We start from the raw sequence: 24,632 nt of genomic DNA on the forward strand, positions 1-24,632 counted from the left end.
ACATTATCTTTTTTGAGGCCAATGAGGCTATTATTTTTCTTATTCCAATCTCAATATTTGACTGTGGGCCAGAGCTGGTGCCGATGACAAACCATTGCGAATGGTCAAAACTGTTCTGCATGAACTAGTCAAACTGCGTGGGACAGCAATTAAGGGTCACCTTTCCATGGTTCCTATAGACATGGAACCTCAACCAATTATTCTTGCCTACATCGACCTTAATCTGCAGGTACTTCACTTTGGGCTGAGCTGAAGAATTTACTTGTTGCCATTACAACTGATTTCTTTGTCTGCTTCTTTGTTGCAACACTATTTTCCTTATGTTCTATTTTTTCAGACACTAGCTGCAGCTAGGATGTTGACCCCAACTGGCCCTGTTGGTCAAACTCATTGGGGTGATTCTACAACAAACAATCCATCACCTGCCACTCATTCTGCAGATGCCCAATTGAAGGTATAACTGTGTGACCTAATGTTGTATCTTTTTGGGGGCTAGTGTTCTGTTGTGTCGATCCTTTTATGGTTTTCAATTTGTGCCTAAATTTTCTAACGCTACTTCCATTTTGCTTGGTGGTATTTGCAGCAAGAACTTGCTGCTATATTTAAGAAAATAGGAGATAAGCAAACATCAGCAATCGGTCTACATGAATTGTATCGCATCACCCAACTATATCCCCAGGTAGACATGTGCTCTGTGCTTCCATTTTGACTTAATCTTTAATGTAAGACTTTTCATTTTCTGAGGAGACAGCTAATGTTAAAATTTCAAATTACTTGTACCCACTGGTCTCTCATTATTATTGTAGCCGTCTGACCATTATCATGTTAATTCAAACAGGTTGATATATTTTCTCAGCTTCAGAATGCAAGTGATGCATTCCGCACTTACATAAGAGATGGATTAGCTCAGGTCCCTATTGAGTTGGAAATATAATTCAGATTTGCACGCCTGAAGCTGTTCTGGGGTAGTTAACCTTCTTTTGCTGTGTTGCAGGTGGAAAAGAATGCAGCTGCTGGGAGGACACCTTCAAGTCTGCCAATGTCAACTCCTCCCCCAGTTTCTCTTTCCCTTTCCTCCCCAAAATTAGCTCCATTGTCACCTGTACATACAAACACCCTGAATGATGCCAAGTCAGCAAATGTGAAGATTGAATCCACAAACCAGAATCTTACATCATCTTTAGCTGAAGTGGACAGGGCAGGCAATGCTATTTCCTTAAGAGGACCATTTTCACATCCGGAGTTGAGGCAACAAGTTGTGGATGAGAGGAATAATAGATATCCTTCTGGAGGTTAAATTCTGACACCACTCTTTAATTTCTGGAGATCTCATGTGTTTTTTGCTGCTTAAAATTTTCTTATGACAAGGGCTGTATGCTGATAATTTGTGGATTTAGTAATTGCAGTAACCAGTGGGACGTTGGATGCAATCAGAGAGAGGATGAAGACCATTCAACTTACTGCTGCTGCGGGGAACCAAGAATCCACAAATAGGTCTTCAATGTACATGAATGGCAATGTGACCAATGGAAGCCTGAACCAAATTCCTCATGGAGCTGCTCCTGTTGATGCTGAAGATTCCAAGCAAACTCCAGTCCTTCCTATGGATGAGAGAGCCTTATCTGGCCTTCAAGCACGAATGGAGAGGCTCAAAAGTGGGACACTTGAACCACTGTAATCTTTAAATATGATCAGCATCTGTATTTAGAACGGTGAGATTTTTGGCCGTGTTCACTTAAGGGGTGTATTTCGTACAGCATTTTGTCTTTCATTCAGTCTTTTATTCAGTGATTGGCATCCATTTTGCACGTCAGATTCTACAGCATGAGCCAGTGGAGAACGCAGATTTTAACGCCTACATTTGGCTATGCTATCCGATTTGTTTGAGGATTGAAATACACCAGCTGCTGTAAATAAATATTAATTCATTCAATGGAAACTATATCTTTGAAAGAGATTGCCTAAAGACTAAATCCAAATGTGCTATTGAAGGTGTTACTGGTTGTTTGTTTGTTTGTCTTTTTTTGTTTTTTTGGGGGTGGGGGAGGGGGGAGAGCTGCAACAATTTCTCTTTCGTGGATTAGAGTTTAGGATTCGTATGCAAAACGTTGACATTCAAATGGAATCTGCAGTTTTGAAACTATAAAATGGGAACATTTCAGTGCCAACCCCTAATTATCCCTAGATTAATGCTCCACCTTGAGTTATTAAATTTATCAATTAGACATTTTAAAGCTAATAATATATCAAAGGCATTTCCTGCTGGGAAATCATAGTAATATAAGTGAAATATATATTTTAAAAGGACAAGAATAATTCTGAACGAAAAATTCCCGTTTTGACTTTTCTTTTCATCTCTCTACGGTTTGTGATTACTTCCTCTCCTAATTATAAATTTTTAGAAAGTTTGAAAAATATGCATCAAGAATAGTATTTTCAAATTTTGGGTCGGGTAACATTGAAATAGTATTGAATGATTAAGGTGTGATATTAATATTGTGGGTAACTTAAAGAGTGGCATTGAAAAATTTTCCCATGAAATTATTTATTTTACCATGGTTTAATAGAATTTTCTAAGAAAATGTACCATTGTGTAAATTTAAGCGATAATTTATGTGTCATTATAAATTTGAGATAGTTTTATAGTGCCTGTACCGTTCTTTCGATCCTCAGTTAGCCCCAACACAAGTGGGAATGGTTCAAGAAAGAGAAGGGGAAGAAGTGGGGTTGGAGGAATTGGTCGGTTCATCAAGCTCATGACTTGAAGAATGCATATTGGAATCCTATCCTTGCCTAATCACAGTATCAAGTTTGCCGCTTTGAGTGAAAAAAGAGATTGAGAAGCCGATGACCAGTAGAGTTTGCGTAGTTGGTAATCCACTGGTGGTTGATGCTTTACAAACTGGAAGAGCAAAGCCATACTTTTCAGAGGCTTAACGTAATGGATTACCTCACTCCAAGTGTGATAGTAGATCAAAAAAATAGTAACCAAAGTGCCAAGCATTCAAGGAACAATAGTGTCCAGCGACCGGTCAAAGTCTGGCTAAGATCCATGGTGTGTCATTAAAACTTGCTCATTGAAATAGATAAATAAAAACTAATTGAGACTACCGATACTAGTAACAGAGGTCAGTTATAATTCAAGGGGTGATATTAATATTATGAGATAAATTAAAGAGTGGCATAAAAATTTTTCCTAATAAATATTTAAGGCCTATTTGGTTACTGGAGATTTCAAATATTTAGAGATTTTTCCAAATGTATGGAGTCATAATTTCTAAAATTAACTCTCTGATTAACTGAATATGTGGAATGAAATCTATAGATTCATCCATGATTTTTGTGAATGCACAAATGTTTAGCGTTTTATAATAGAGATGAAATCTCTGGATTTAACCTCATACCCATAAATTTACAGATTCACATTTTTAGTGTTAAAAGATGAATCTCTAGATATCATGAATCTAAAGATTTTCACAACCAAACAACAACCAAACAAGTATAAATATTGTATTCATGAATCCAGAAATCTCTGAATTCATTTAACCAAACAAGCCCTTAGAAAAAGTGCTAACTGCTAACGATGTAAATTTAAGCGACATTTTAGCTTTCCATATTAATTTGATATACTATATCCTCATTAGCTTCCTGTGTCCTTGAAACTCGCCCATTGATTTTTCAACTGAAGAAGTACGGTGCACCGATTTTGTATACGTATCGGTGCCAAATGCTGACACGCATTGGGTTCGTGCCGATACCAAAAACCATACATGAGAATTGAGATGGCTTCGACTCAGACTCTTCGTTCAAAAGTGGGACCCACACTCACCAAGTTATCTTCCCCGGCAACGGCGAGATATCGATTTCTTAAACTTAAGAGTGTCTGGACTGGAAACCACATTTTTCCATTCTCTTCCTTTCGTCTTTCTCCTCGTTCTACAAGGTTCAGGGCCAGGACGAGAGCCACGTAAAGACACCGGAGGATCAAAGGCTGCGGCGATTACGAGAAATGCACCGATCGATTAACCGGTATTGCAGAGCTCTAATAATCCCCGTTCGACAACCTATTCTACCGGCCAGAACCCTAAGAGATGATTTTTATTCCTCGACTTCCCGGCGACCTCATGAGCAGCCTCCCAAAGCGCTGATTGGTTCTCCGGCCCGAGTTCAGAAGCTCATCGCTTCACAAAGAGATCCACTGCTTGCCAAAGAAATCTTCGATCTTGCCTCTTCCCAACCCAATTTCCGACATTCTTTCTCTTGCTTCCACACTCTCATCTGCAAACTCGGCCGCTCTCGATACTTCTCTCTCATGGAAGATATCATCCATCGCCTCAAATCAGAACGTTACCCTGTTACCCCTGGTCTCTTTTCTGATATCATACAAATATATGGTGAAGCAAAAATGCCCGATAAAGCTCTCAAGACCTTCTGTAGAGTGCAAGAATTCGACTGCAAGCCCCTCCTCCCCAAACACCTCAATCACCTCCTTCTAGTCCTTGTTAGCCACCGAAACCATCTCCATACGGCTTTCGATATCTTCAAGAGCTGCTCCGAACGGTTTGGTATCTCGCCTAACACCAAAAGCTACAACATCATGATGCGTGCTTTCTGTCTTAAAGATGAATTAAGCATCGCCTACAAACTGTTCAATCAAATGTTTAAGAGAGACGTTATGCCGGATGTTGAGTCCTACCGGATTTTGATGCAAGGTTTGTGTAGGAAGAGTCAGGTTCACAAGGCGGTTGATTTGTTGGAAGATATGCTGAACAAGGGATTTGTGCCTGATGCGTTGAGTTACACCACTTTGCTGAATAGCTTGTGTAGGAAGAAGGAGCTAAGGGAAGCATATAAGCTTCTTTGCAGGATGAAGGTTAAGGGATGCAATCCTGATATTGTGCATTATAATACTGTTATCATTGGATTCTGTAGGGAAGGTAGACCACTTGATGCTTGTAAGGTTCTTCAGGACATGCCTTCCAATGGTTGCACTCCGAATTTGGTGTCTTACAGGACTTTGGTTGGCGGGTTATGTGAGGCAGGAATGCTTGAGGAGGCAAAGAATTACTTACAGGAGATGATATCAAAAGGTTTTTCTCCACACTTCTCGGTTTTGCATGCTCTGGTTAAGGGTTTTTGCAACATTGGCAGGACAGATGACGCTTGTGGGGTGCTTCTGGAAATGCTCCGACATGGGGAAGCTCCTCATACGGATACTTGGGCAGAAATTGTTCCGAGAACCTGTGATACTCTTGAATCGATGAGATTGGAGGAAATATTGGTGAAGATTATGAAGGTAGACATAAACCGTGATACAAGGATAGTGGAAGCAGGTATTGGTTTGGAGGAGTATGTAATCAGGAGGATACAGGCCAAAACACTGAGGGCTTGATCATTTCGTGATGCTGGAAAATGAGCTTTCTTATGCTCACGGTATCTGTGATGTTTTTCCAAGGGTTCTCAGGTTCATCAACTGCTTAGCAGTCCTCCCGTAGCAAACAATGTCAAGTTGAATGAGTAATCCTCATTAAATTTCAATGCAGAAGCAAGGGTCCCTTTGAAGGGATGAATGAAACTAGTTGAACTGAAGGGCAAAATCTTAGGATCAACACCATTATATTTCCCTGTGGAGAATTCTTTGGAGTTTTCTTTACTGGCGTAAGGTGGTCCAGATATGTATCAGTTTTGGATTGTTCCAAGTTGAAGATAGAGGTGAGATGATATCAAAGGGTTTTCTCCACAGCTTTTGGCTTTTCATGTTCTGGTTAAGGATTTCTGCAACTTTGGTAGGGCAAATGAATGCTTGTTTGGTGCTTTTGAAAATGTTCTGACTTGAGGAAGCTCCACGTATTGATACTTGGGCAGAATTTGTTCTGAGCTCTTGTGATATGCTTGAATTGATGAGTTTCGAGGAAATGTTGGACAAGATTATGAAGAAAGATATAAACCATGACACAAGGATTGTGGTAGCGGGCTTTGGTTTTGGATGAGTGTAATCAGGAGGTTACAGCCCAAAACATGGAAGACTTGATTGTTTTTTATATTGAGAGAATGAGCTTTCTTGAGCTACTTCCTGAAGCTCAAGGACTCTGATGCTTTTCCAGTGGTTCTTAGATTCAGCAATGGAGGAAGGCTTGATAGTTTTTGATATTGACAATGAGCTTCTTCCTGAAGCTTAAGGACTCTGTGATGCTTGAGTAACGGTTCTTAGCTTCATAAACCACTAAGGCAGTCTTCCAAATGACAATCCAATGGGAAGTTAAGAGTAATCCTCATTGAATTGATGCAGAAGAGCTTTATCTCTTTGGAAGGATGAATAAAACTTGTTGAACTGAAGTTCAGAATCTCAGGATCAACGCCATTATATTTCCTTTCGGAGAATTCTTTGGAGTTCTCTTCATTGGATTGAGGTGGTCCAGATCTGTCACAGTAAGGATACTGAGTTGAAGACAGAAGTTATATACAAAATCTAGAGGTCCAGTCCAATTTCACCCAAGTAATGCTACTTTTTTTTCTTTTTCCCCAGCGTGTTGCTTTAAATTGTGATTCGTCACCATGGTGTAGATAAATCTCATTAAGAAAAATGTTTTAGTTAAATATGACTTGGGTTAGAATGCATAGTTAAGGCCCAAGGCTTTTTCATTGTAATGGATTAAAACTGATGGCCAGAGCTAAGACTGCGAGTTTACTCAATAAGATAATTCTTTTCTATGTTAATTGTTTGCTAAGTCTCCTGTATTTTTTAAAGTTAATGTTCCATTTTTATTAGTGTGTTTGATTGGGTAGAGGTGGCAATTAGCGACCTGTTTTAAGGGAGAGGGTTGGGCATAACTTGAGATTTTGGTAAGCTAGTGGCATACACCGATCACACTGAGCTAGATGCATGAGTGCCAGGGAGTCTTTTCCAAAGGGGGAATGAGCAACAATAATAAATGCTGGGCAGCCCCAGCAGCATGCCCAGCCTTTTGCCTCATTTTGCTTATTCCAAGTACCACTTGAGTCCCAAATCATTATTAGGGGGTTAGTTTATGAATTCTGTTTATAGATGTAGTAGTTTATAGCTTTACTCACAAGTTTGCAGGTTATATAAAATGTAGTTCTCTGCAAGTGCTGTGGATTCTCAATGTCTATAGCTTGATTTCTTGGGGGCTCGGGTGGATTTCTTAGCTGTTTCATCTTTTTCACGCAGCAGCAAGGTCAGTGCATTCTTGCTTTCACAAACTGCCCCATCTTGTTTCTACTTAAGGTTCTGATATAGTTTTTCATCAAATATATCTCTGATTATTGGGGTGTTATGGTTAAAGTTGAAATATAAGATCTTGTCACTCTGTTCTCTATAGTTCTGTTCTGTTCTGTTCTTAGGGATTTCTGGTTGACAGATTAGTTTCCTAGCTGCACCAAGACCTCACTATAAGTCTATATCCTGATACAAAAGTTGCATCAAATTTGCAGATCTGTGCTGTTATTAGATATACCACTCAACTATGATTTTGAGCCATTCTGCCATATAAGACTTTAGCCATATAATTTATGTTTCTAGAATATCTTAGATAATAGGCTCAAACAAATCAGTGTGCCTTTGGATGGGGGCATATTAGAATCACTTTCTGTTTTACTTTAGGTTTCTATTTTTCTTACTGCTGGGTTGACAAGTAGTTTCCCTGGGATAGTGTCCTTTATAGTAAATTTGGGAGATTTTATGCAATATGTAATTAATTTTTTTGCTGTAACTCAGTTTAGGAAACTTTCTTAAAGTGAGACTTGATTTACATTATAAATAAAGAACCAGGGGAGAGCCAAGGTATACACATATAAACTCTCTCCCTCTTCTCTTCTTCTCCTTCTTCTTCTCCTTCTTCTTCTTTAGTCTTCTTCTATTCTTCCTCTATTCTTCTTTTTATTTTTTTGAATTTTCTTTAGTCCTTAGGCTGATTATAGGTGCTGAAATTCTAACATACCATCAGAGCTTCAGTCATCAGCTTTGAGACTGCTTCTTCTCTGTTGACTTCTCAGTTTATTTTTTCTTCTTTTCCCTGATGTGCAACTACTTATTGCTGTCCTATCTACTTAATATAGATCCTTCTTAATCAATGTATAAAGGGATCTCTATCTACCTATTAATACTACTAAAGGCCCATAGATCATGGAGAGTTTCAGATTTTTCAACTAATTCAGAATGTGGAACTCAGTCAACAGTTTCTGCACAACTCAGAAGTTCTTGTGGATTAGATTTGCTCCGTTTCAGACTTTTCAATTAATTCAAAATTGTGGAACTCTTAGCCTACAGTTTGTGTGCAAATCAAAGGTTTCTTTTCCTCGATCTATCTTCTTTTTGTTCTCTAGGATGCTTATTAATCTCAAAAAATATAGAAAATTGCATAATGTTCGATTATTCAAATAATATTGTTGTCCTTTTTAGGCCTTTTATTTATGCTGCACTATTTTTTGTGCAAATCTGAAGTTTGATCTGTTCTGTACTCATGTCTTGGGGTTCCTCCTTATTTTTGCAAAGATATGCCCACTATTTGGATTGCAAGACCTAAGACCTAAGTATTGTCCTCCATTGTTCATGCTATAAGTTCTGCTGTAAGTTGTATACTGTTGCCCCTGTTTCATTGAATTTTCTGTTTGTGAAAATTTTTGATGGTACCGCATTATTTAACTACTGCTTCCGTTGTTTATTTTATAATCAAGTTCAGCCTTCCGTTTATCTAATACTTCTACAATGACCTGAAGCTTGGAGGACTACTTTTCCTTCATATCAAGATCTATTAGAGTTTCAAATATAGCAAAAGTTTGCTACTATGGTCCTAGGTACAGTGCAAGGTGTCTCTTTTCTTCAGAAGATCAGACTGCACTAGCGAGAACCTTTGGGAATTTTTTTTTAATGAACTATGAATTTAATCAAATTTGCACTATATTGGCTGCTTTTTTTCTTTGTAAACACATTTGATAATATCTTCTACCATGACAACCCTTTTGCTGAGCTACTATTGTCTACGATTCAAAGTTGGTTTAGTAATTTCTTCTGATTTAATTTGTTGCTGCCCTGTTTGAGTGTTATCGGTGGTTTATTATTTTTTTTTTTTTTTTGGGTAAACAAGACTTTGTGCTGTGAGATGATTTACTGCTGCTTGGTGAGCTTCATTGGCAATTAATACACTGCTCTGTGGCTGCTACTTTTCTTTCTTGGATTTCTTTTGTACTCATACTTTGAGATGTAGGTAATTGGTCATCATTATCTACAAGTGAGGGGGATATTGGAGAATCTTTCTATATCTATTCGGGATTTGTTGAAGATTATTATTAGTAAAAATCTTTATCCTCCTAAGATGATATTCTACAACAACACCTAACAACTTGGTTACCTTTATCTACTTACCTGGGCCATAGTAACCTATGTTATAACCTATGTTACCTTTATCTACCTACTTGGTTTGCAACTCATATTGTCTTTTGTCTATTTACTTGGTCAGCAGTAACTCATACTGTCTTTTGTCTACTCGCGTGGTCCGCAATAACCCACAGTACCTTTTACTTACCCATACGTTTACCTATTACTTGCTTTCTTGCGAAGAGCTGATATGCAATTTTTGGCTCAAAGTTTATCTTCTTGTATGGAGATTCCTCCCTACTGGCATTATTTGGATAGTGCCCTTGATATAATTGTTGGTGCTATACTTATGGACAAGGTTTATCTTCACCACTGCCTATTATTTTCATCATTGGATGGTTTGTTCGACATGAAGATTGTTTATTTGAGTTGCTGTTGATTATCTCCTAAAAGAAGTACTGTCGGTGTTCGTTATTGCGATATGCTCAAGTGTATGAAATTACTCGATATGTTCCTGTAATTCCAAGCTGGAGCCTTTGATATGTGTACTCCAACTTGAGGGTGAGTGTTAGAATATCACTTTCCATTCTACCATAGGTTTCTATTTGGTTATTTTTAATTTTAGTTGCTTTTTATTTTCTTGTTGCTTGGTTGACAAGCAATCTCCCAAAGATAGTGTCATTTTTAGTAGGTTTGAGAGATTCTATGCATTATGTAATTTTCTTTTTTTGTTATAACTCAGTTTAAGAAGTTTTTCTAAACTAAAACTTGATTTTACATTATAAATAAAGTACCAGGGGAGAGCCAAAGTATACATGCACAAGCTCTCTCCCTCTTCTCCTCTTCTCTTTCTTCTTCCCTTCTTCTCATTCTTCTTCCGTTTTCTTCTATTTCTTATTTTTCTTTCTGAATTTCCTTTTAGACCCTAGGCTGATTATAGGTGCTAAAATTCTAGCACATATTAGTATTGGGATTTGTTAGGGTTGTAGGTCCTTTAACAGCAGGCTTAATTCAGCCAAGTAATTTATGTATGTCCCTTACATGGTCAGAGGATTTCTAGAATGCTTCAGATACGATGTGCTAGACTGCTACTTGGTTGTAGTGTTGCCCTGTAGACATGTTTCAGTGACTAAATTGGAGACCTCTTTTCTTGTACTCTCTGTTCAGTACACCTGAGAGATCTATGGTAGGTTTCCATTGGATCTGGACCCCTGAAAAAGGTTGGGCCCCTACATATTCTAGAACACCTTGGAGGCTCCAAGTTATATTGAAGGTGAGTACAGGAAAAGGGCGTACAAAGTTCCTTTTCCTGTGTTTCCAATATTTATTATGTGTTGGGCATTGATTAACTGTGCTTTCAAAATCAGTGATTGGACCCAAGATTTTGGCTAAGCTTTCTTTTAGTGGAGGATTTGCTGTAAAACTAGCCACAAGTATATTGCTTCAAGCACTTAACAGTTTTCTACAATGATCACTCCTTTCTGCTACAACCAAAAAAGAAATCTTGGCATTCAAAGTGAGTGGAGCAAATGGCAGAATTGGGTGGCACTCAAATTTTGTTGCCCTGCTGCAGATGCTATCATCTGTTCATTAATCGATTTTGAGTTCAGTTTTAACACTTTGAAATTGTATTAGAACTTTAGTCTGGTTGAGGATTCTAGATATAAGGAGAAAGTACATGTTGAGCTCTAGAGGTTCAAGTTGAGATATGGCACTAAATTGAAATACAATTATGGCACGTACAGATATGCTTTATTTCTTCAATGCCTGAATAACCTAGTCATCAATACTTGCAGCATAAACTATGTAACAGTTTGGGATGCGAAACACATTTACCATATTTATTTGATTTAATCCCACTTATTAATTAAAGAGAGCTAAATTTAAGTCTAAATACAATTATATCTAAAAATAAAATAACAACCTAACTATTATCTCCTCCTCTCCTCACAAAAATTTATATTATTAACCTGTTCTCTAATTTGCCTTTGATATCCTCCTTTTTCCTTTTCTTTTTTTCCTTCTTCTCTCTCTTGCTCTTTCTTTTTTCTCTTTTCTTCTTTTTTCTTCTTTTTTCTTTTTTTCCTTTTTTTTCTTCTCTCCTTCCTTGGTTCTTCCTTTTCTTTTTCTCCTTCTTTTTTCTTTTCTCTTTCTCTCCTTTCTTTTTTTCTCTCTCCCCTAGCTACTCATTATCACAAAGTTCATAAGAAAATAAAGATGAAACATGGGGGAGAGGGGAGATGTGGTCTTCTTCTTCAGCAATGAGAGATGAGAGCCGCATTCCCGCTTCTCGTGGTTGGCTTCTCTTATGTCTCCCGCACACAATGAATCCCCTCTCTTTACCCGTGATTCGACCTTTATTCTTTCGGATTTGAAAAACTCAAACTGGAAAGTTGTAGATATTTTCAATATCGTTCCATAGCATCTTGAATCATCGAAATCCAAGCTCATACGAGAGATAGATGCCCAAAATACTGAAGGTAGGTGTGTTTACCCGATTTTCAGATTTATTACCAATTTTGTTCCTTAGACCTCCACATGTTTCCAATTTGACTAAGATCTCACTTTTCATGATTTTTTGGGCAGCAAGATTGAATACCATGATTTAAAATCCACCAATATCTATATTTGCCAACTTTACTCCATATTATCTCTAATAACCAAAATCACCTTATTCCTGAAAAGTACACAAAAATACTCAATTAGCTCTCTTTAATTAAATAAGTATGGGGAATTAAATCAAATAAATAATGGTAAATGCATGCTTACCAGATGCCTCCTAGACTGTTGCGTCCAGGTTTGTATAGGAGTCCTGGATGATTTATCTTTTTTAGATTTTCAATATAAAGAAGAAAAACACAAAAATAGCATGGCACCACTACATTTATGCATGAAAACCTAAATAAATCCCAATAGGATGATTTACAACATGGATAGGGAGAATAATCCAAGAAAAGAACTATTCTTATGTGTAGTTTAACTAATGGCCCTCCTACTCTGAAATGGATTTTGGTGCCATATTTGTTCTTCCTCTTGCATAGCAGTATAAAATCCTGAAATTGGTTTTCATAGCTTGATGGTTGGGGAATAGTTTGTGATATTATGTAAAACTTCACTGCTTGTCCATTTGTTGATGAATGTTAAAGACCCTACTTAACTTGATTATTAAACTTATCCCACGAGTCTTAATTTTCTGCAGGCAGTTTTCTAGTGAGCATGTGAAGCTGGGAATACCCAGTGGGCTAGAACTCTGAGGGAAAGCATACAGAGTCTAAGATCGGCAAGGTGGGAGGCTTGGAGGCTGGGAGCGACCACTTTCTGGTAGTTTGTCCGTCATTTGTACTTGATCCTTCTTCGATATCTTTCTGCAGTGAACTTGATCAATTTGTACCAGGCAACATCTGCGCTTGCAATTCATCTCTTTCACAGCATTCAACATTGAAGTACTAGTAAGAATCACTGGTGCAATGACATCAACCGTCTGTCTATCTATCTGTTTTTTTGCAGGTGAGTGAGGTATCACACTGTAAAGAGAAGCAAGAGGGTTGGTGATCTGGGGAGTAAGTAGATCAGATGGGGTAGAGAAGAGAAGGGAAAGAGACTCAGAGAGAGATCAAGGTAGGAATATAACAACAAATCAGGGATGACTTCACTCAAAGACACCAATGGACATCGGATGAGGCAATTTGAATATCTAATGATGCTTTTCTAGGCTCTCAATGATCTCTTCCAATAGAGTCTGCATGTTTTTTTGGTACAAATGAGATTTTTATATATAGGGAGAGGGATATTACATATACCATCATCGAGTTTCAAACCCATGACCTCTTCCATAATAGGTGTTGGTTATTATCATTTGAGCTACCCAGTGATGTTTATGAGTCTGCATGTTTTAGATTCAATGACCTCCACTCCTATTCCTTGAAGTACATCTGTTTATGTGAAAATTTAACTACGATGGTTGTCTTATACCAACTATCTGAACTCTATGAGACGTTAAAGATGTGATCTCCTATACTCAAAAAGGCTTCTCTCCTCGGATGATGACATGTATCTTGCTGTACATATGTAGTTTATCTCGCCTCTTCTCCAGATACCAAATCAAATATGAATTCACATCCTCTACTATTATAATCCTGCAATTCCCTGCATATATTTCTAAATTGGATTTTTTTTTTGTGTAAATAGATATTTTATTAGAAAGTAGAAGAAGTATCGAGAAAACCACCCAGTTGGCAAAACACTACCCAACCAGGATCGGAATAGTTTTATAAATGGTTAACTTTTGGATCTATGATTAGTTTTATAATACATGTTTCGTGGAGGAGACCATTTGCCAACATTTGAATCAGCCATTGATCGGAATAGTTTTGAGAACTGGAACTAGTTCATGCGTGTGGAGCTTTTACCCCTAGCCTCAAAGAGATTTAGGTTCTTTTTTTGTATCAATTCTCATTATCTATTATGTTTATTTAAAAGAAATAATTACTAGAATTTATTATTGGTTAAGATTGAAAAATGGTTTGGTGAATTTTATAAAAATAAATTATGGAATGAAAAATAAGTTTGGTGTCAAAATAAAAAATTATTAAGAAATGATAGTGAGCAAGTGAGAAAAGAGGGAAAAAGTATGGTTTTCATAAATAAAATAAAAATGTATTGACTATTTTACCCTCATCTTAACTTTAAGATTTTAAGTAAACTAGTGCATAAATGAAGAGAATGAAATTTTCACCATAATCCATAATAGAATCTTAAATTTAATTTTCATTTTTCTTCCATGAATTTTTTTTCTTTTGCCTCTATTCATCATTTATATTATAAAATATGGAATAATTGAATAGAGATATATTCGCCGGTTCCTCTAACCAGCTAATGATTCTAACGGAGGTGAGACCTCTTTAGGTGTCCTTGAATTTTTATTTTTTTTTTTCTTTGGTATAAAGGGGCTTTATTAAGCTGGGGAATTGAGATATTAATATGCCTCAGCGAGAGTCGAACCCACGACCTCTTCATCAAGAGGTGTTGGTTTCTCTTCTTTTATTAACTATTCTTTTGGCCTTTTTCCATTCGCAGGTCCGCAGTGCTAAGTATTGAAGGTATACGACTCAAGAATTAAAACTTATATAATGTGAATGAAGATGGACAGTATTTTACTTAAATAAATTATATATTTTCATTTTTATCTTTTCCTTTGTCGTATCGGTATCAAAATCAAACGAATTAAATAGCATAATTGCATTTAAATTTGATACAAAAACCAGTGAAATATTCGCATAGAATCATATAGAATACACTACAAGAATCATATTAAGGGGATAACAATGTGCTCCTCTGACGGTTGCCCACCACGCAATAGTGGTGGAACCCACCTATAAATATATAAAACAAATCAAATGTTAAAAAACTTAGTGGGTCCTATGTGGACTCAACTTCCTATTATATGGTTCAAAAGTGTCAGGGAATATACAATATACTTTTTTCTCTCTCTATAAAGAAGAATGTTATTCAATAAAAGAGCTATTATAGGCAACGATCTTTGCATTATAACAATTCAAAAGCCAAGGATTGGACATATACCAAACTGTCGAAAGCTCCACCATAAGGGCAAACCTAGCTAAGGAATCTGCCAAATAATTGGAGTCCCTTAGAATAAAATTAAACACAAGTGATTCAAAAGCATCATTGAGGTAAATAATGTCCAAGAAAATTGGCTCAGATTCAAACTCAGGGAAGTAGAGGAATTAATCTACTAAATAGCCTCATATGAATTAGATTCAACAATAAGATGTTGAGCCCCTACACTTTTTGGCTTGGAGAAGATTTGCACTTATCGCATCAACTTCAGCTACAATAAATGAAAAATAATGAAACCTGCAAGAATAAGTGGTGATAGGAGCTCCACCTCGTTCCTTATGATAATGCCAATACCTCCTTTGTTTGAGTCTGAACACCAAGAAGTATCACAATTAAGCTTAAGCCAATTTTGAGTGCAGAGGAGGAAGAGAATCTGAGGAGTTTATATTTTGCAGCCATGAACTCTTCAAATGCTTTATGAGCCATTCTGGTCACCTCATCTAGATCCCTCTGCAAGTTTTTAAAAACAAGATTGTTCCTTGACTTCCATAAATACCACATCAGAACCTACTTTGCACCAAGGCTTTGTTAATCTTGAATATAGTATCCCACTTCTTTTGACATTGAGTGGTAGTTAAAGGATCTGGAGAAGAAATGAAAGCTAGTGGAGTACCAAAACAACCCTTGTAAAAGTGCAATTAAAAAATAAAGGAAAATTTTCACGACACTCCCGAAATAAATAACAAAAATCACAAACACCCCAAATATTTCTTAAATTGGCATAATGGTACACTTCATTAGCAAATTCCATTAATTCTTGGTTAGACAATTCATAATTCCTAAATTGCATTTAATGTCCTGTAACTTTATATTATTATCTTTTACCACTAACCTCTAATTTTTATAATTTGACCATGTTGCTTTTAATGGAATGAAATCTTAATTCATTAAATCTCAGTTAATAGATATCCGTCATCCATCTTCTTCCTTTAAAAAAAGAAAAAAGAAAAAAAAAAAAGAGTTGTTTACCGTCCATCGTTCCAACTTACATTTATGGAAGAAGAGATTGCAATTTGATATGTTCCTTGTTTATTTAATTTTTGAAAAATTTTAGGGACACTCCAAAATGTATAACAAAAATCATGACACCCAAAAAATATCAAGTTGGCAGAGACACCCAAAATATCTCTTAAAATGGCAACCGCCCCCCTTTTCTATTAAAATGATAATTAAATTAAAAGAAATGACAAATATTTCCTTAATATTATTTTGCACTAAAAATTAAAATTACGATTTTATCCTATTTTATATATTGTAACTTGGAAAGACCAGTATGCCCCTTATATTCTTTTCTTCCCCATCAAAATCTGCGATTTCTTTATTTTATTACAAAAACAAAATAATATCTACTATTATCTTTATCAATTAAATATATTTCATGAATTCCTACAATATATATGTATATTTCATGATTGGTCTTCCTCTTTTCTCCTTTCGATTTCAATTGGTTTTCTTTATTTTTCTTGTTTGTTGAATACCTTTTCCTCAGTGATGGCTATGCAAATGTTGAGTTTCGGTGCCTTGTCGGTAGTTTTGTTTGTGTGATTGTGAAATCCCTTAAAATCCTAACCCGATAAACCTTCATTTTAGGTCCACGAATCCGAAGTGCTAGTAGAAGACAGTTGTGGGTTATCAAAGTTGAGCACGGGAGTTTGAAAAGTAAACTTATGGACTTGGACAAGCTAGGAGATGATCGCGCCACCATTTTAGATTTTAAGAGGAGAGAGAAAATCACCCTAGAAGGCTTAAAAATGCGATTTTGGTACGTATGGAAACCAATGCTAGAAGACTCCAATGTCAAATTAAACTATACCATTGAGTCAAACATGTTTAGAGGTGTCTACCATCCGAAGCCCACCGGAAACCACATTCATATGAAAAAGTTCTAGGGGCAGTCTCCTTGGGGCAGTTGGTCAAACTAACTAATCGCCTCCTACTCAGAAAAAGGTATTTTTCAGCTTTTCTTTTAGGTCTTAAAACCCTATTTTATTGTTCTTTAGCCTCATATATGAATTGTTTATGTTTTTTGGAGGTTGAGAGCTTGGGAGGAGAGAAACGTGTGGTGATGTGTCAAATCGTTGAGGATTGAAGCGTGCCTGAAGTGCGGAACGTGGAGATAATCGTGTGTGAAGGTAAGGAAACCCTCTTCCATCATTTATCCAAGTTATTTAAGTTGGTGGTTGGCATTGTTGATCAGAAATGTTGGTGGATGAGTTTTTGAAGCTTCCTTGTATGTTTTTAAACCCCTTTGTCTGTTGATTGGTTTTATTTCACCCATTTGAGACCAATCGACCATCTCTAAGGTATTTGCAGGCAACTCTTCATCAACCAATTTGGGGCTTTTGAGTTGAAGACTTGGTTGAGTGTTTTGAAGGTGTTTTTGGGACATTACTACTGTTCTGTTAAAGTCCCAAAGGTCCCCAAAATATTGAATTTCAGATTTGACCAAGAAGAGCTCGAGTTGTTGGCAACCCAAGGGTGGTCGACCGGTCCTGGTAGGATTAACCAACCGGCCCTCCCCGATTAACATCATGCGATGTCAGGTCTTTGCCCAGTTTTATTCCAAATTGTAATTAAACTATTCTACATAATTTTGCTAGGTCTTGGGTGATCTTTTGGTTTTCTAATTGCTCACACTTTAGTCCTCTTGGAGAGTACTAACACTATAACAACCCCTGTATTTTTAACCCGGAATCCGTATTGCAAGTTCGATAACCCGAAGGTCTAGCCGGGTTAAGTTGTGGAGTGTCCGGATAGAAGTCCATGATCCATACCCTGAACCCATGGATCTTGATTCTCTTATTGAAGAACCTGCTTTACTGGGAAGTTGGATCTCTGGTAGAAGGCAAGTGGTAATTGGAGATGTTCGGAATGAAGGTAAGACCTCTTCCATGTATTGATTAGGGTTAGGTTGAGGTTGGGAGTTAACCCCTTGAGCAAAGCACCCAAGTACATTGTTGTACTTGGAGGCAGTTGCTTAAGGCAATTGATTGGACCAATCAACCGCCACAAGCGACAGCCAATGGTCGGTTTGCGGAAATTGCCCTAATTTGCCCCCTATCCTTTATAAATAAAAAATTCCTCGTGTTTAACTCATTATTATATTCAGGATTGCAGTTTTGGACGTTTAGGAGGTAGTGAACACGTGTTGGTAGGTGAGGAGAGCTTGGATTGCGATCTAAATCTATTCCCCTCGTCTGTTTTCTAATCTAGTTGAGGTAAGTGAACCCCTTTCACTCCTTTCTCTTCTTTCAACTTTGGATTGGTGTTGGATCCATCTCCATCATGTTAGGGTGATCTAATTATGATTGCCTGGTTACCCTAATCAATGTGTTTGAGAAGATCCTGTCCGAAAACGAATCCTTGCATTTGAATAAATGATGGATCTAATCAAGGGAGGTGATTTGGGTGTTAGATCTGTGTTAATTTTAGGTTGTTGTTTTTCTCCTTTGTTATAGACTTGTTAAGATTGAAATTCGGATTAAGATCATCCCAAAATGGATTGAAATTGGATGATCAAAAGTCTGAATTTCGGGGTTGGAAAACTGTCTTTAACAAGGGCGGTTGCTTGTGGAGGTCACTTGACCCAAGCAACCGGCACAAGCAACCGATTGGGTCACAGTAGCTATGTGAAGTTGTTTGTTGCTCTGATTTGACTCATGACTCTTGTGTATTTTGTAATCCTATATTTAGGTGTTCTCTGTGTCACGACCCCAGTTTTCACATGCTTGGTGGGGCCCACATCATGGACGTTTAACTAGGGCACGTGACGATCCTTCCTTTATCAACCTGTTTATAACTACTAAAACAAAATGCTAAACTAAACATTCTCAATAACAAACAAACAACTTGTTTGACAATTTGACTCATAAACATATGTACACAGTCTAAAGTCAGGTCATGTTTACATTTAACCTTTCAACAGTGTCTAGTAAATTACGTACAGTCTCAAAGAAATATATACATTCACAGTTTAGTCAAACTAACATCAGTTACAACAAAAAGAAATGAAAAGTTTTCCATCTTCTACTTTAAAATGCACTATCAAGTGGCAGCACCTTTGCCCTTGTCATATACATGTGGACTTGTCAACATTTTCAATAATGAGCTTTGCGGCCCAGTAAGCAATATAGACAACCATGTAATTAAGTCAGGCAGTTCATCATGCATCAATAATCACATCATAATCATATAACATCATACATTCCAATTTTTCCTTTCGTTTGTTTTTCTTTTTCCTTTATCCTTTTCCTGATCCTTTTTCCTTTTCTTTTCTTTTCATTTCTGTTATCTGACATTATAGTCTTGAGCCTAGACAAATCTAGAGAATGCACATTTCTCTTCACCACCAAAGTGGCTTCTATCCCTTCACCACCAAAGTGGCTTCGTCTCTTCACCACCGGAGTGGTTTCGTCCCTTCACCACCGAAGTGGTTTCGTCCCTTCACCACCGAAGTGGCTTCGTCCCTTCACCACCGAAGTGGCTTCAATCTCTTCACCACCGAAGTGGCTTCTAGGCACAAGGCCTTGTACACCTCGTGATTTGCCATCGGCACAGACTCATTCTTTTCACTTTTCAGTCTTGCTTCATGCCCTCCCATTTGGGTACATTTAAGCACCAGGACTTACAGAAGCCATTACATTTTCTTTTCTTTTTCTTTTACTCTTTTCATATTCAATTCATCATTGCATTACCATGCTCTGTCTATCTCAATGTATCCTTTCATTTCAATCATCATTCAGTCTCATCTGAACACAGTTCATGCAATTCAATCATTTAAATATGAGAGCATGTTAATTATACATTTAACAAGCATGAACATCATTTCAAATTCATGATTAACATTTCAAGAATACTATCAGCATTCTAATTCAAGCAGTTCAATCAAGTCATTAAGTTGTCATCCAATTCCATGCATTTTGTTTAATACACAAAGGCATATATCATGCACTTTCCATAAATTGCATCAACGAATAAACAAATAGATTTCATGTCATCATGTGAATGTTACATATCTACTAAATGGAATCACCTACTTAACATACATAGGTTGGTCAATATCACTTACCTGTTCCATGTGTGTGTTTTGACCCTGGTTCCGTCAAAATCCACTCTCCCTCTTGTACCTCTAACAATTACTGACTATTTCGAATATGCAGGAACCAAAGAGAGATTTTCCCCTTTTTTTAATTTATTTTCTCTCCTACTTTCTCTCTCCTCTAGGCCTTTAATGGCTTCTCTCCACTTTCTTTACTTTTCTCTCACTTATCTTCTCTCTCCACTCGTTCTCTCTCTTCTCTTCTCTTCTGAATCTTCTTTAATGGCTTCTTCTTCTTTTTCTCTTACTTCTCCACTCTCCTCTTTCTCTTCTTTAAGTATGCTGCAGTATAGTTTACCAAAAAAAAAAAAGTATGCTGCAGTATATGTACTTATGTTTCTACAATCTGAAATTCTTTCTCTTACCTCCTAACTCCTCCTCCTCTACTACACGCATGCTCTGCTTCCTCTCTCTCTTTTCATCATTAAGACTCACTCTTAACTCCTCATCTCTACTTCTCCTTATTTTACTGTTTTCTCTTTTACTCTCAGCAGAAATTCTTTCTCTTCGTTCTTAACTCTTTCTCAACTCCTTCTCTCACCTCTTCTCCACGTTCTCCTCTAAGGCCTTTAATGGCTGCCCTCTTCTCTCTGATTTTAAATTCTTCCCTTCACTTCCACTCCTTCCCTCTCCTCTTGCTCACTTCTCTTTCTCTCCTCTGACTTATGTTTCTATCTTCTTCTCTTTCCACTCCTATCTCCACTCGTTCTCTGTTCTGTACCTCACAACAGTATTTCTCTCTTGCTTTCTTTTCTCTCACCTGTGTTCTCACCTCCTTAGTTCTTACACGCATAACCTCCACTTCACTTCACTTTCTCTTTTCTATCTTGCCTTAACACCTCATGCATACTTAATTTCATAAGTTCCCACGTAAGCAGGAGGTGGGGAAAAGGTGTCACCTCCTCCCTTCCTCTCTCCTCTTTAACCGATTAAGCTTTAAGCATTTAATATATATATAATTCAATATATATAAGATTTACTTTATACTATATATGATTTACTTTATACGTAATATATTTATCTATAATATAATATATACATAAATGTATATTTGACTAATTAGGTGGACTTGTGGGCCCGCTATAATATCTTATGCAGAACCCACTCTAAGGTGTTAGTATTAGTACCTCTGGGTTCAGAAAATCATGCTGATCATTTCCTTGTTTTCAGTTCAGTCGAATTTTACCGTTGTGGGACCCACAAGCGATGTCTGACCTTAACCAAATGTCAATTAGAATCTAGCCTCAATTAAACTATCCTTTAACTACACTTATATCATTTGATTAAACCAATCATCGGATCCTTTAATAATCTTAAAGACTAACACATCCACACACCATAATAAAATAATAATATAAAAATATGGGGCATCACACTCGAGTCTACTTGAAGGTCTTGTAATTGTGATTGGATTGCACTTTAGTAAGCTTTTACTTAATTACAGGTAAGGACATACATTCTTATCTTTATGCAATTACATATACATGATGAATCTGCTGCTTTCTTTACTATTCTTTAATCATGTATCTTGCTGTAACTGTATAAAGTGTGTTGATCCTATTGTATACTTGTTGTTTGTGATGTTCTTTTATATACTTTATCATTTATGATATTGAACAACTGGTTGTGGTATGATGGTGAATAACATAGTGTAGTTGTGATAGAAAGGGTATTCTTTGGGATATCTTGACTTGAGATATCAGAGGGTTGTGGTATGAGACACATGCTCACTGATGCCTCCAGCACTATCATGACTACTGGATGACATACTTAGGGAGTCTAGAATTGCATGGCTAGGTACCCCACATACTACTACCCTTTCGGTAGGGGAATTGAAGCTGGATGACCCGTGACTATGGTGACGTGACTCTGTTTCATCCTACAACGGTAATCAGTCCGTGCAGAGATTTAGTGGTCCACCGTTGTTCATCCAATGGTAGGGTTGCATATGTTAGGGTTGGGCCCATGGACATCCAAGGAGCGGACCGGGTGTCGTGATGAGTCATGAGAGCATCCGCCCCAATAATATGTGGATGACCATAGGGTTAGGTAGTGGAGTCCAACAGCGGTAGCCAGTTCGTGAGGGTTCTCATTCCTAGGTTGCGAAGGATACTGAACCGAGTTGGTTGGTGCCATAAGGGAAGTATCTGGACTTCATGTAGTATGTTAACAGTATGACTTGCATTGGATTAGAAACCCTGACATGCGCCAGTACTCATTGCCAATGGTCGTAGTAAGAGAGTGTTGACTTAATCCCCAACCATGGATTGCCTGGTGTGGACCCTTTACCTAGGATCCAGCAGAGGTAACCAGTCCGTGAGAGATCAGAGTGACTAGACCTACCCAGAGGAGGGCTGGTGTTATTCTTAAAGCATGTCAATTGTCTAGAGACTTGCATAGTTAGATCTTAGTAGCATTCATACTTTTGCATATCATTCATATCATATATGCATTGCTGATTGTGTTGACATATGGATGAGAAATGTGTTATCCTTACTGAGTTCGTTAGAATTCATTCTTTTTCCTTTGTATGTTATACTAACTGTGCAGATGGTTCACAACATCGGAAGTTGGAGATAATCCGCATGACCGAACATTCTCGTATGAAGAGGATGTGGCTCCGTCAGTGGGAGATGGAGATAGCATGCACGAAGTCTCCTGCGGATGCTTGGAGTGTGCTTACAGCACCCATTGATAGCAGTAGGAGACAGATTGCCAGACATTTTGCTGACCGTCTGGAAAAGAACTGGAGAACCCCCTTTCTTGACAAGCATGAACAATTTTTCTTAGCTTTAGAAAAAGAATATGGAATGAAACTTATTTAGTTTATTTTGATTGCTTCCGCTGAACTCATTATTCTTTTTGAAACATTGATTCTTTCATTGTTTATTTTATTAGAGTATTTGGACTCCTGTAATCTTTTTTTATTTATTATTAATTATTGAACTTGCTCTTGCTATTGATTATCTATACTTGCATTTATTATTATTGATGGGTAAGACAGTGGATCCTGTGACGGATTGCACCCACGGGTTGTCGGGCAGATAATTGAGACCGGCAGGTGGGGTGTGACAAACACCGTAACAGGTGAGGGAGACAATCTTATACTATCATGTGTTTTATTTCGTGTTATATCTAATGATTGTCATGCTTGTTGTGTGACTGTGAGACTTTATTATAGGGCAATGTATGAGAGGGTTGCAACATAGATTTCAATTTTGTTTATTATCTTGTTATTTACTTTCAATTACAATTATGGTGAAGATGATATAATGGGAATGTGAGAATGATGCATACTTAAATATTCTACCTAGAGTTTTGGTCTCACCCATTGCTCATGGTTCCTTCCATTTCATAGAGATTTTTTATGTGCATATAATCTATGTGTCTAGATGCATAGCTAGAAACCCATATTATGCCATCACCCTTTCGATAGGGTATTGAAGCCGAGTGACCCATGACGGCGGTGCTGGGCATGGTCGCCCAATAGCCTATTGTAGTAGGTGAGGAAACATAACATACCAAGTGTCATTCATGGTAGGGTTGCTTATAGATGAGGGAGATGTAGTTCGAGTTGGTTGGGCCATATGATGTGACATGGCCCATTGTATGTGGATGACCACAGGGTTAAGGGAGGCATAGTTCCAGTTGGTCGGTGTCATAGGATACGACCTTTCCTAGATAGGTGATGATATTTGACCGAGTTGGTTGGTGTCATAGGAAGGATACTCATCATAGTATGTCATGTTATGTAGATGACTTTTTGCATTGGGTTAGAGAGTTTCCATGATATGCGCTAGATCTCATGCCAATAGTTGTGGTGAGAAAGGGTGACCTTATTTCCCTAGCCATGGTCAATGATTGGACTATTATCCCCATAACTCGGTCTTGATGCCCAATTCAGTTGAAACCGTTGGGGTTCCTAGAGGAGATTGATGCTATGTCTTAAAGCGTGTTTACGTATAGAGATTGACATAGTTAGACTCATAGGAACATGTTCATACTTACATTACATCTTTACATTTTATTTACATTTCATAATACATATATTAGTTAAATGCTTAGTATATTGAGGGTTTAACTTTTCAAACCTTTTAATAACTTTAAGACTTCCGGTATAATAACTAAAATTTTGATTTAGCTTTGATAATAACTTTGGGATTGAATCTTGGATAATTGTAATAACCTATATTTCATACCTTTTAATTGTTTGCTCTTTTGATTATGCTATTGTGTAGCATGTAGTTATGGGTTGGTTGCGAACCTAGATCTTGAAGTTATAGATTACCTCTATGGCAATTGGAGGAACTAGAATTAGGCTTTGATGTTCATGTTTAAGTGTTGGAGAAGGTTTTCATGTTGTGAATATCATGGTTCTTTGTAGAAGTGAATTCTCTTTTCGACCAATGGTTTGTTTGCTATAGTTGTGATTCTGATGTATTTTCAGTCACATTACAGAAGAAAAGAATAGAAAACTATTTTCGTTCAGGATTGAAAATTCACTAAAAAAAATGCCTAAACAATCCACTCGTCTCATCAAGGTTTCAATAGAACATTGAAACA

The 24,632-nt window shown here is 37.2% G+C and overlaps 2 protein-coding genes across 4 annotated transcripts in view; both read left to right on the plus strand.

The window, feature by feature from the left end:
- The window catches only part of MOR1 (ARM repeat superfamily protein), a 47,225-nt gene extending 45,220 nt beyond the window's left edge, over window positions 1-2,005 (plus strand). Inside the window, exons 49-54 of one of the 3 annotated variants that reach the window (XM_089167810.1) lie at window positions 73-229; window positions 338-454; window positions 584-679; window positions 839-910; window positions 995-1,292; window positions 1,398-2,004. In XM_089167810.1, the coding sequence (XP_089023936.1) occupies window positions 73-229; window positions 338-454; window positions 584-679; window positions 839-910; window positions 995-1,292; window positions 1,398-1,678 (1,021 nt within the window). In that variant the 3' untranslated portion in view covers window positions 1,679-2,004. Of the gene's footprint in view, window positions 1-72; window positions 230-337; window positions 455-583; window positions 680-838; window positions 911-994; window positions 1,293-1,397 lie in introns of all 3 variants that reach the window. The other 2 variants (XM_089167811.1, XM_089167812.1) reach the window with 2 other exon arrangements.
- Window positions 2,006-3,887: 1,882 nt separating this feature from the next.
- Window positions 3,888-6,729, plus strand: LOC149004611 (oligomeric golgi complex subunit-like protein). The gene has a single exon (XM_089168750.1). The coding sequence runs from the start codon at window positions 4,010-4,012 to the stop codon at window positions 5,390-5,392; it is 1,383 nt and encodes a 460-aa protein (XP_089024876.1). The 5' UTR covers window positions 3,888-4,009; the 3' UTR covers window positions 5,393-6,729.
- Window positions 6,730-24,632: the final 17,903 nt, after the last annotated feature.

The sequence above is a fragment of the Hakea prostrata genome, chromosome 9, assembly GCF_041222555.1.
Source record: "Hakea prostrata isolate BN-2017 chromosome 9, UWA_Hpros_2, whole genome shotgun sequence".
Lineage (NCBI taxonomy): Eukaryota > Viridiplantae > Streptophyta > Magnoliopsida > Proteales > Proteaceae > Hakea > Hakea prostrata.

Bases quoted from the DNA above. Each gene is read 5' to 3' on its own strand.
- LOC149004611 (XM_089168750.1), top strand. From the start codon at position 4,010: ATGCACCGATCGATTAACCGGTATTGCAGAGCTCTAATAATCCCCGTT.